Here is a 13,334-nt window from a genome sequence, read left to right on the forward strand (position 1 = left end):
TTCAAGCAGAACAATTCCCTGGTTGATAGCATCGTTGGCTTTGGTAATGAATTGATCAATTGGGCCAATTACTTCACCCACGCCATGAGCCGTCTTGTTCCTCATAGCCCTGGTAGTCATGTTAGCAGAGAAGCACCCGAGGGTTGATAAGCTAACACAGTAATGGTGAGGGGCTCCCAATGTGGGTAGTAATGTACAGGGCGGAGATGAAGAATGAAAAGGGATTGGCCCAGACCAGACTTGACCAGGCTTGAACGGGCTTAAACGGGCCCGCCCTTGGCCCGGGCTTCGCCCGGGCGTCGACCCGCGATGCGCGTGGTTAACCCTGTTTATGTAGTTGTGGTGAGATGTAAGGAAGGGGCGGGGCACTGGGAGGGGGCGCGGCTCACACGGGAAGAGGAAACAGCTGGTGTTACTAACGCTGTGCCTCGCAGTCCCGGGGCCGCGCCTCTCACCTCCTCTGCGGCCTCACGGCTCCTCCCTCAGGGACACAGAGTTCTTGGCAAGTGTCAGCTACTCCTGTAGCGAAGTCAGGTAGGGCTTGAGTCACGCTGGAAAACGCTGGATTCACAACCTCTATGGCGAGCGGCTCTCGCGAAGCGGGGGCCGCGAGAGGTTAAGTACGCCTTGCAGGGGGCGGGGCACTGGGAGGGGGCGCGGCTCACGCGGGAAGAGGAAACAGCTGGTGTTACTAACGCTGTGCCTCGCAGTCCCGGGGCCGCGCCTCTCACCTCCTCTGCGGCCTCACGTCTCCTCCCTCAGGGACACAGAGTTCTTGGCAAGTGTCAGCTACTCCTGTAGCGAAGTCAGGTAGGGCTTGAGTCACGCTGGAAAACGCTGGATTCACAACCTCTATGGCGAGCGGCTCCCGCGAAGCGGGGGCCGCGAGAGGTTAAGTACGCCTTGCAGGGGGCGGGGCACTGGGAGGGGGCGCGGCTCACGCGGGAAGAGGAAACAGCTGGTGTTACTAACGCTGTGCCTCGCAGTCCCGGGCCGCGCCTCTCACCTCCTCTGCGGCCTCACGTCTCGTCCCTCAGGGACACAGAGTTCTTGGCAAGTGTCAGCTACTCCTGTAGCGAAGTCAGGTAGGGCTTGAGTCATGCTGGAAAACGCTGGATTCACAACCTCTATGGCGATTTCTTTGTCCTCTCGATCGGACATTATGAAGTTAAGCCGTTAATCGATCGTTCCACTTTAAAAGGGATTAAACAACAAGGAAGGAATGGTTTGCACACTTCAATTGAGCATGACTGCTTGGCCGACCGTCCTGGCCTGGCCAACCAGTCAGGCCTACTTTGCATGTTCTCCACCAGGTTGCTTTACACAGGCTGGTGGGGAACATGCCCAGGCCCCAGTCCCTATCTGAGTGCTGATCCATGGTGCTCAGACCAATGACAATGCTGCATTGCAGCATTGTGATTGGCTATGGGGAGCCTTGGTGCTTCCTGGTTCAGGAGAAGCGGAGAAGAGACACGGCTGGCGGAAGAGTTTTTTTAAATTTTTATTATTATTTTGTCCCACGCGCCACCCCACCCCACCCCACTACCCTTATTGCCTGCCAGCCGCTACTGTATGCAGATACATAAACCTCCCATTGATAACCCTTTTATTGTGTCACCATGTACTTCCTAATATAAGTGGTGTTTCGCTATAAAAGAAAACATGCCAGTTTCTTATTGTGCACACATTGGGATCCTGGACTCCGTGGTCCTGTGATGCAATGTTAGTGTCCCAGGTCAAGTGACCAATATGTTTACATACCTAGATGATAATGGTTATTCAGACTATTAAGAGACTGTTCAGATCACTGCTTCCTAGGACTGTCTAAATATTGAGCATTGGCAAGATAGTTAATTTTTGTCTCTAGTCATGCTTACTTGCCAATGCTTTTTATTTCTTTTTCCCTCCTTTTCTGTCTAGTTCAGAACGCATGGTTGCACTTGCACTACTGTGGCATGTTCCTAATTTTCATGTTACATAACTGGTCCTCCATTGTCTATAGTTTTATTGTTTGACACTGGATTCTAATCCTTTGGTTCATAATATTGGAATATTGCTGGGATTATATACCATTGAGTATTTCTGCCCTATTTGACTTTTAACTACCCCTGGCACTTTTACCTCTATGTCTCTTCATAGTTTGAGGCTTAGCTATCAGACTTCATGGCTGTTTTCTAGTACCATTTCATATAATTGTATATATATGCATAGAATGATTACACTAAGGTTGGCATTTATAATTTAATTGGCATTCTGCAAGCTCACTGGGTTATTGGAAAGCCTAGTCTCCACTCTCCTGATAGAGGATCATTAATCATGATTAGAAATCCTCACTTACCTGGCAGGGTTCTGTTTACCTTCAGCACCTCATCCGATGCAGTAGATGTATTGAAGGTGAATTAGTTTATCAAGCATTCGCCATTTTATTTTGGCCACATCTTTGCAAATGGTTTTGTTTCACTGAAACAAACCATCAAATCAAAAAATAAACGGTCTTGATGCATAATGAGTTTTCTTGTTTTCTTCCTGCATGTCAATGTCATTCTTTGTTTTCCAAGCTAGAGTTTCCTATACCTCACATAGCAGACTCAGACTGGGAAAATCAATGACTTGTTGCCTCATCCTAAATAGGATTCTATGATTGTCACTGTGGCCTAAAATGTTGCCCGTTGAAGGGTTTCCACCAATAAAGCGAGTTGCAGCCCCTCTGGGGGAAACCCAGCGGTTCGAACATCTCAGTATGATGAAGGAGGAATCACAGAGTTGCCACACGGGGCATTCACTGTTGTATGGCCAGCCTCTAAATAACCGCTACATAACTAATGCGTTTTCTAAGCAGAGACTTTACAAAGCAAGGGCGAAGTGAGCAATTGCCTAGGGGCCCCTTTGGAAAGTAATAAATGTTTCTATTTCTCGTTCTCAACCTCCTCTTTCTGCCTACTTCTACCATAGACTCTTCCTCTTGCTACCCAGTTTCATAATAAGGATTTTGATGTCCCAAAAGTTTCGATTTAATGTGGATTGTTGTATATCAGTAAAATACAACTAATGAAATACTTTATGTTTTGGAATCTTCTTGTCTTTGTTTCTCATTAATTTCACTTATGCATGAGGAGGCAAGATGGCCGCTGAAGCTTTGTAGGAGTTAGTCGCTCACTAAACCCTCTCCGACCTAAAGCGCAAATTCAGGCAATGGAACTCTGAAAACAGTATGCAAGCAGCTTTCTGGAACCAACAGACGGGAACCGCCTCTGCGAGGCTTATTCACGGCGGAATAGCTGGCCTCACACGAGTACTTTCGAAAGCAAAAACGATCTATTGTAAATTCCTCGAGGCATTTATGGCGGAGATGGGGACCCGAGGTAAAGAGAAGTATCTGCAGCAGCAACAGCAACAGCCCACAGCTAATGGAACACACAAGGAGATGTCACAGAAAGAAGCTGGAAGATCGGGCGCAATTCCAAAAATAAAGGCACCTACTAGCAAAAGAATTACCCCCACAGTCTCTACAATCACCAAAGCACAATTGCGCAAACTGGAGAGAGCAAGCGATAAAGAAAAGGGGATCGACCAAAGTAAGGAGGCAAAAGGCAGCAATATCACCCCAGCGGCACGAGAAACAGCAGAAAAGAAGAAGAATGATGTCACTTATCGACAACCCTCGATGCCTGAAGTGTTCAGTGCGAGAGCGCCACCAGGGACGCCGGGCTCGGCTACAGCAAGCTCCTTTCCCATGGCAGCAGGATCAGCGGCCGATACAGCTCAGAGCGTCCTCGAGGACGCAAGCGGTGGGGTTGCTAAGCAACCAGAGTACACAGAGCTCACGCTTCCCGCGGAACGCCGCGCAGAGGCTCAGCCAGATGCTGTGTTGAGAGAGCGGATGCAGGAGAGGCAGAACGAAGGCCAGGCTTCAGAAAAAGAGGTGAGAGAGGCTGTGGAGGGGGTAAGGCCGTCGGGGATGTCAAACACTGGCCAAATGCTAAAAGCGCTGATAGAGGTGGAGGCGGAAATGAGAGAGGAGCAGATTAAGACTCAGAGAGAAGAAAAGCTGGTGCTGGGCGAGGTTACTGCAAGCCCTAGTGTGGACAATAATTTGATAGAGGTGGATCTGGAGGAAGGGGCTGAGGGGGATAGGTTCTTCTCTGTTCCAGAAGAATCAGAATCCACACTTGCGAGCAGTGAGGAGGAAAGGGACTCTTTGGACACAGACTCTAGCTCGGATGACAGTGGCAGCTCCAGGAGAAAAGGTAAACAAAAAAGGCGGAAAATGACTGGGAGCTCACATAAGGGTACACAAAAAAAGCTCGTGTGGGATTATTCCGCTACCTCCAATATGTACAAAGACGATGAACAAGAGCTTCAAAATGGTGGAGGAAAATTGGATTTAATGTTTGCCACATTAAAACAGATTCAAATGGAGGCGAGAGCTGAAAGTCGGAGGGCCAGACATGATACGAAAAAAATCCAAACCGCAATAAGGAAAATAAATAAAAAGTTTGAAGAAGTGGAGGAAAGAGTCACGGAAGTTGAAGAAAGAACTGGTAGATTAGAAGACGAGGTAACGGATTGGCAATCATCTCGAGGGGAACAGAACAAGAAAGTGGAAGATCTACAGTGGAAGGTGGAGGATTTGGAGAATCGCCAGAGGCGCAATAATGCAAGGCTCCTTGGAATAGAGGAAGGGATTGAGGGGCAGGATCCCAGAGGTTTTGTTGTTAAGCTATTAAAAGCGGCCTTCCCAGAGGTCCCCTGGATCTGGGAACAAGAAGTGCAGAGAGCCCACAGGTACCCGCTTTTTGTAAAGAAATCTCAAAAAGAAGGTTCAGGAGCTTTACCTAGGGCTATGCTGGTATTCTTTGGTAACTACCTGGCTAGGCAAGAACTAATGGAGAAAGCCAGGCCTGATGCCAAAAAAACGGTGGAAGGAATAACTTTCTTTGCGAGGCCGGATTTCTGCCACATAACAGTGGAGAGACGCTGGAGGCTTAGACAGCTGATTAGTGCATTTCAGTTACAAGGAGCAGAGGCTTATCTGATGTTCCCAGCGAAGCTAAAGGTTATTTCAGCAGGCCGCACGAGAATGTTTTTTTCTGAGATCAAAGCGGGGGAATTCCTGTCAGAACTAAAAGAGCAAGGGGGTGCCAATAGAAAATAGTCAGGGAAAGGGGCAGAAATAGCTCAATTTAAGAAGATACAAAAGCTGGATAACTTATCAAGCCTGACAAACAGAAGTAGTAGATAAGAGGGGAGGAGAGGGGGAGCGACTCTACAACGTTGAGCGGACACACATAGGTCAGAGATGACCTATTTGCCTGTTACAAGGGGGGAGGGGCAGCAGCAGGGGTGGGGGGGCTTAAGGGGGGGGAGGGGAGGGGGCGTTTTCACGGGGAAAAGGTGTAGGTGTAAGGTAATGCAGATTTGTAAGGAATGTAGTGATGTAGTTAATGAATACATAAAAAAAGATAAAAAAATAGATGAGGTGCTGGCAAATGCTAAATTAGAAGTATGGCACTTAGGATAATGACAATCAATATTTGTGGCTTAAATAATTTGGAGAAAAGACAGAAGTTCTCTGCGCTGCTGCGATACTGGAAAATTGATATAGCCTGTATACAGGAAACGCATGTAGCAGTTGAAGATAAATTTTTGCTGGGTCAGATGGGGTTGGAAATCCTCGCTAACACAGGACAAAAAGAGCGAAATAAGGGGGTGGCAGTATTGGCCAGAAAAGGGGTGGTTAAAATTAAAAAGAAAAAAGAGGATGCGGAAGGGAGATGGGTGATGCTAGACTTAGAAACTTCAACGGGAAGATGTACCTTGGTCTCACTATATGGTTCGAATGAAGATGATTCGGAACTATTAGAGTTTCTGGATAGTGAGTTAGCCCTATGGCCAGAGCCTGTGATTTGCTGTGGGGACTTTAATATTAATGGGTTGTACGGAGTAATAGGCGCAAGCGGAGGTGGGTATAAAGGAAGAAAAAAAAAGGTGCATAAAGCAGTACAAAACCTCGCGAGACACAATGCACTGGTGGATACATGGCTGGAGTTTAATCCGATAGGATCAGGTAGTACTCACTATTCAGCACCACACCAAACAGTTGCCCGCTTGGACTATTTTCTTATCTCTAGCTCATTAGTCAGTAAGGCTAAAATAGACTGCCTTCCAAGGATAATGTCGGATCACAATCCATTGGTGTTAAGCTTAGCAATATTACAAAAAGTGGGGGTGGGAAAAATAAACTCGGCATGGACATTTGAAAGAGCTTTGCTGAAGGAGGAGAGCTACATCGCAAGGATGGAAGAATGGATGACACAATTCTGGGACTTAAATAGATACTCAACCTCAGCGGATATGGTGTGGGACAGTTTCAAAGCAGGAGTGAGAGGAGAGACATTAAGTTTTACTTTGGCAAGAACTAAAAAGGAAAAAGATAAGATGGAGGAGGATATTAGAAAATTGTTGGAGATGGAAAAAATGCTGATAGAAGCAATAGAAAAACAAGAACCTATTGGTCAGATTTTAGTGGCCATGGAGATGCAAAAAGCAGAAACAGGGATTACTCTAGCACAAAAAACAGCGAGTAAATACTTAGCCCACAAAGAGAAATGCTATGAGTGTAACGAGAGGGTGGGACATCTGCTTGCTATAAGAACCAGGCAAACCCTAGCTGCAGGAGAAATTAAAGAAATTAAGGACAGCAATGGGTCAATTGTTAATAAAGTAGAGGAGGTGCAGGAGGAGTTCAGGAGGTTTTATGAGAAATTATACATGCAGGATAAAAATGATGAGGAGATAGAAGAAAAGAGCCTGGAATACCTAAGGCAAGGTCAACCGGATGGGCTGAGCGCAGAGGATAGGGATAAACTAGATACACAATTAACACTACAGGAGTTAAGAGACGCAACATTTAGCTTACCATCTGGCAAAGCAACGGGACAAGATCAGATCCCGGTAGAATTTTATAAGACTTTTTGGGATATACTAGCCAAGGACATCTGGATAATCTGTTGTTTGGCACAAGAAGGTAGAACGGTTCCTCATTCTTGGGCGGGAGCTGATATAATCGTTTTATTGAAAAAAGATAAACCTCCAACCGAACCGGGCTCTTATAGGCCTATCACTCTGCTTAATGCTGATGCGAAGATATTCTCTAAGGCACTGGCTAACAGATTGAGTAAAGTGATAGAGAAGGTGGTCTCCCCCGTTCAACATGGGTTCATACCAGGGAAGGGAACCACCGAACATACTAGACAACTGATAACCATTATGGACGCTGCAGCGGTCGCAGGTGACCCCGTTGCGGCAATCTTTTTGGATGCCGAGAAGGCTTTCGACGGGGTCTCTTGGGTTTATCTGTGGAAGGCTATGGAGTGGGCTGGTATAGGGCGAGGATACATAAAGGCTGTTCAGGCTTTATATAAGCATCCTAGTGCAAGAATCCGTATTAATAGAACATTCTCTAATACAGTGCAGATTAAACGAGGGACAAGGCAGGGGTGCCCAGTTTCACCATTATTATTTGCAATTTATCTTGACCCCTATCTGAGAAGACTGTCAATAAATAGGAGGATTACCCCAGTTATCTTACATGGGGAGGAATATAAATTGTTTGCCTACGCAGATGATGTGGCCGTCATAACACCGACGCCAGAGGTGTCACTGGTTGAAATTGAACAGGAGGCTAGGAAATTCGGAGAGGTGTCTGGTTATTCAATAAATAGGGGGAAAACACAGATCGTTCAGAATTCATACACTACATTTGAAGACGCAAGGGTTGTCTCAGACACAAAGTATTTGGGCATCAGGGTGACGGCAGACCTAGAAAAACTAGTAGAGATAAATATGGAACCACTTCTAGCCAAAGTTAAAAGTAATCTGGAGAGAGTAAATAATTTACACTTGACTCTCATGGGTAGAATCAACTTTATTAAAATGGTCACTTTTCCGAAATTTCTGTACTTGTTCAGGGCAATTCCACTTTTCTTTGAAGGGTTTTGGTTTAATAGGATAGAATCAGCTGTAAATAAGTTAATTTGGGCACAGGGGAAGACACGCAGAGCCTACCGGTTTTTAACACTACCACGTGAGAGAGGGGGCTGGGGTGCACCTGATTTTAGATTTTATTACTGGGCGGCAGCTCTGCAATACTCCAAAGGATTATTAGGCGGAAGCAATCAGGAAGAGGAGATGGGGGGGACAGGGCCGGCAAATGTATATAAAGCACTCCTAGGGGAAGCGGCAGAAAACGCTTTGGTAGCAACGGTGGATTTTGTATATTTCAAGCACACAAGATTCAAGACACTGACTGCGATATATAAAGTCTGGAAAGCTGTAAGGAAAAAACTTGGGCTGGGAAGGTACAATCGGTATCTAAGACTTTACAGAAACGATAGCCTCCCGATAGAAATCTTCTGGGACTCAGTTATGAAAGAATGGGACGAGAAAGGGATTAAGAAACTGGGAGATCTAATGGATGAAGGGGGAGCAATCGTAACGTTTCAAAACTTACAGCATAGGTATAAAGTAGCTGGCCATAGTTTCTTTAAATATCTACAAGCAAGGAGTTATTTCTACACAAAGACGGGGGGTGTAGGAGGGATGGTGAGATGTAAGATAATGGATTATTTGGGGAGTACCTTATCATGCTCCATAAGACAGCTGTACGTAGAATTACAAGCCTATAAAACTGATGACAGAGAGAAATATAGTAGTAAATGGAGAGAGCAGATAAATGCAGGATCTGAAGATCTACAGGCTTCCCTAGATTTTGGCAGTTCTATTTTATGTTCCGCTACACTCCAAACCCAACACTATAAAACAGTTTACTCTTTATATTATACACCAGCCAGAATAGCCAGTTGGGGAGGCACTACGGGAATAACGTGCCCAAGGTGTAATTCAGCTCAAGCTAATATTACACATATGTTCGTACAATGTCCACAATTATATACTTTAAAACTGGCAATAGAAGAGTTCCTAGATAATTCTCTGAATATAAAAACTAAATTATCTGAAAAATTAATAATCCTGGGGGTAAGCTCAGAGGATAATATAATCCACCCTGAATTTTTATTTATGGCCACAGCAGTATACAGGATAATTGTAGCAAAAGCATGGAAGGATAAAACTGCACCGTCGTTTCAGATATGGGTCGCGAGATTACTATCTACGTATAACTTGGAGAAGGCAATTTATGACAGAAAAGGAAGGAAGGCAAAAGCTATGGGGTGCAGGATATGGCTACCTATTGAACAGTGGAAGAATAGGAAAAATGGTGTGCAGCTATAATGGAGAAATTGGGCTGAACATAAAATGCTAATAATAGTGAAGTTGTGTAATGTGCCACATTTATGACTGTGAGTTAATGTTATTGAATATTAATACGTGAATCTGCATATTTTTTACAAATCTGTATTCGTTATAAAAAAAATGTATAAAAACACACCGGTTGTAACAGAAAAATGGGGGGGGAAAAATTTCTTGAATAAAGATATTTAAAAAAAAAAAAAAAAAAAAATTCACTTATGCATTATTTACACCAATAAATACATTCATTGCACTCATTGTCTCCAATATGTGAATGGAATAACACAGTGGTCCTTGTTTAACTCTGAGTGACCAAGCACTGGGAGAGAGCATTGCTCAATTTGGTGGATGTACCTGTTTTACATTTGCTGTAAATGTGTAGCCCCATCCTCTCTAAACATTTACCAAACAGTAATATTCCACCGCTGACGGCAAGTTGGCTTAATAAGTTACATTCTGTCTGCTGACATCTGGTAATCTGCAGGTCATGAGTTTAAATCCCAGAAAAACCTACTCAGCATCCATCATTCTGGTGTAGGTGAAGTGATTACCAATAAAATGGATAACTGTTAACACCTCTTCTTTATAGTGATTAGAAGGAGCAGCAATGCAGTATAAAGGGCTGTGCTAAGAAACAGTTATTTGTAGCAAAGTCGATCTTGTGTGTATTGAGCCCTTTTTGTTTTTAATCTTGGGTTTCTGGTTGATGTTTACATTTAAACATTCTTTTTTTATTCTGCAGTGGACTACGACAGACTCAAAATATTAATGAGGAAGATCCATGAACAAAATCAGACTGTCGCCTTGCATGAAAGTGAATTAAGAATCATGCAAAAAATGTTTGGCATGAAAGATTAAGTTCAGAATCCTTACAAATCTAGAAAAGGAACAAGTAAATTTTCCTGGGCTGAGAGGGAAAGCACTACTGTGTGAAGACAAATATTTTATGGTATTGGACAGTGTCTATGCGAGAAATGCGCTTCCACTGTGCTGAGTGTCAGAAGGGCTTCAGTCATAAGTCTTGGCTAAGAATCCACTTGGTAAGTCACACTGGAGATCGACTGTACACCTGCTCTCACTGTAAAAAGAGGTATAGTACCAGGAGTAATCTTCTAAGGCACTGGAAAATCCATCACAAAGGGGAGCCTAAGAAAGAAAGAGGATTTTCTTGTCCTTGGTGCCAAAAGAGCTTCAGTCAGAAATCTCTTCTGAAACTTCATGAGAGAGTTCACACTGGAGAGCAGCCCTTTGTTTGCCCTCAGTGTGGAAAGAGGTTCACTCAGAAGGGAAATTTCCAAAGGCATCAGAAAAAAATCCATGCAGGCACCACCTCTGAAAACGAGAGGCACCTTTATCACGCAGAGAGCGATCAGCATTTTAATGAAAAAACATTGCTCCCCTGCAGAACAAACACTGAAGAGGCACTCCTTTCCTGCGCTATGTGTGAAAAGAGTTTTAATCACTTGTCCATGCTCATAAAACATCAGAGAGTCCATACTGGAGAAAGACCCTTTATCTGTAGAGTTTGTGGGATGAGCTTCACTCTGAGTGGCAATCTTAAAAGGCACCAAAAGATCCACACTAAAAAGCAACTATTTTCCTGCTCCTATTGCACAAAGAGATTTAACCGGAATGATAATCTTCATATTCATCAGAAAATTCATATGAAGGATCTCTTAAAGAAGAAGAAACTAACCCAAATATACTTTTCTGGTTCACAGTGTGATGATAATTTTATTGCAAAGAAAGACCTTAAACATCACCAAAGAGTCCATAATAAGTGGCATTCATGTACTGAATGTGAGAAGAGGTTTACTCTGAAGTCCCATCTTATTAAGCACCAGAAAACACACACTCACAATCAACTTAAAACACTCAACTCGGCGAGCGAGAGAAGCGTTAGGCAAGATCACCACTGCATACACGATGAAGGAGCAGTGAAGGGCAGCATAAAGGAAATGAAAGATGACATTGAATATGTAGAAAAAGACATGAAGATTAACAGGGATAAGAGTGAGCAGAAGCACTCCACACAGAGCACAATTTGTGAAAAGATACAATCCGAATACATTAGCCATTCAATATTGAGTGTTCCAGCTGTCATTAACAGACCATGTATCATCAAAGCACCATCATTTACCTACACGTCTTCTGTGACTATACCTTCTTCAGCAATGCTGGTGGATAAGGTCACTAAAACACCTATCCCTGCAGTTTTTTCATCCTCACCTCCAATATTTCTCCCGCAGCGTGAATCTGACTGTTGAGTTGGGGTAAAGCAAAGATTTCTGTTAGGAAACAAAGTATTACCAAAATGTCGTTTATCCACATGTGAACTACATTCATACCTTGTACAACCCTCCACAGGGACTGGCCTTTCCTTTCCATAAAGTACTGAAAGCTCTGATTCCCAGTCCTTTACTGTTAGATGTTCATGAGAAAGAGCCATTAACCAACACTCTTGAGAAACATACCTTCCTTTAATTTTCAAGAGAGCATAAAACACATGATATTCTTTGAAAAGGAGATTACCTTGCAAGTATCTAAAGCAATTCAACTTACCAAGCTTCACCTTGCAATTGTCGGTGCCTAACAGGGTTGAATAGCCTTTTCTTCCAAGGAGTTCGAATTCTATGTTTATTTGTATTATTTTGTTGTATTCTAACTCTACCACAAAGATAAAGTTCATGACCAGATGCTAAGATGTAAACACGATGATTGTATTGTGCAAACCTTTGATTAAAATAAGAAAAAACATTTGTATTTTAAGTGCTATAATAACCACTGTTTTCTGAAAGAGTAAAGAAAAGTTAAAATGGCACAGTTACAATACTTTGTTGACGTCTGTGTATGCACGTGACAAGTTATTGCATTACAGTGATGCAAAAGTTCATGTTAGTTGTGTCACTTGTCATATTCAGCAATCAATTAAAATACAAAAGGGATACCTTTCAAATGCTGACGTATGGGAAGTAACCACTACATAAAAACAGCACTGATAGGTAATTGCAATATCACAACTTGTACATGTTTTAGTGCAGCGATAAATGGTAGGTGATTTCCATGACATAATCTAAGCACTGTTTAATCACAGTGTGACAATAACGTGCTTAGGGAAAGAATATTCCTTGTTTTCAGTATCATGATATTCACACATAGATCAATAGTTAAGGTTTATGCCATATATTAAATGGTGTTTATGGGGCTGCAACCATTTTTTGTTTCCCATGTGTACAACACATCCATAATTGAGGATCATACTGTTATTTAGATCACTAATACTCTCGGTAAACACCTGATAAGACAAAACATGAAGCAGGCAAATGTAAAGTAGTGCAGTGTATTACAATACAAAAAAAGAATGAACAGTGAAGGGAGTTGATGATTGTTTCAACATACAATTCATTATCTGTGGGTCTTCAATGAGACTAAAATAAATAACTGATGAACTGCGCAACTCTGAAAAATTCCAAAACATAATGTGTTGGTTCACCTAAAACAGATTCCTATATCACGAATCAAGTGAAATGTGAGAAAAACATAACATTGTTATTATTCACTGGGCCAAGCATATCACTAGTATTGACTTTACTTTAATGACTTTCCATCACAGGAGTTCTTACAAAGGCAATGCGACTAGTAATTTATCTCTGAAAAGCTCGTCATTTGGTGAGAGATACCCAGTCTAAAATGTGTTAAAACAAATCTATCTTGAGTCCCCTCCATGTATTTTAAATATGGTTGTATGTCTTAGTTGACCAACATCATCTGATTATTACAAACACTCAGCTTTAATAGTTCCGAAGTCAGTCTTAGTTTCTCCAGTTATTTCATACTTTAAAAAAATGTTCTAATAATATGAACTAGGGATTGTAGGTGATCATAAACTTCCTTAGAACCCAGATCTCTTATGACATTCTTAATGTACTTCAGCCTAGGTATACTGAGTTCCCGATGTAATTTTTAAACAATCCCTTATCCCTATTAAGGGTAGTTTTCTCAGAGGACTAGATATTATTCCATAA

The 13,334-nt window shown here is 42.8% G+C and overlaps 1 protein-coding gene across 1 annotated transcript; it reads left to right on the top strand.

Moving 5' to 3' along the window:
- The first annotated feature begins 10,274 nt into the window (after positions 1-10,274).
- On the top strand, positions 10,275-11,576 carry LOC147703573 (uncharacterized). The gene has a single exon (XM_086929516.1). It carries the CDS (start codon positions 10,275-10,277, stop codon positions 11,574-11,576), a length of 1,302 nt encoding a protein of 433 aa, XP_086785642.1.
- Positions 11,577-13,334: the final 1,758 nt, after the last annotated feature.

Source organism: Lissotriton vulgaris, chromosome 7 (genome assembly GCF_964263255.1).
Source record: "Lissotriton vulgaris chromosome 7, aLisVul1.2, whole genome shotgun sequence".
In the NCBI taxonomy this organism is placed as follows: Eukaryota; Metazoa; Chordata; class Amphibia; order Caudata; family Salamandridae; genus Lissotriton; species Lissotriton vulgaris.

Bases quoted from the DNA above. Each gene is read 5' to 3' on its own strand.
- LOC147703573 (XM_086929516.1), top strand. From the start codon at position 10,275: ATGCGAGAAATGCGCTTCCACTGTGCTGAGTGTCAGAAGGGCTTCAGT.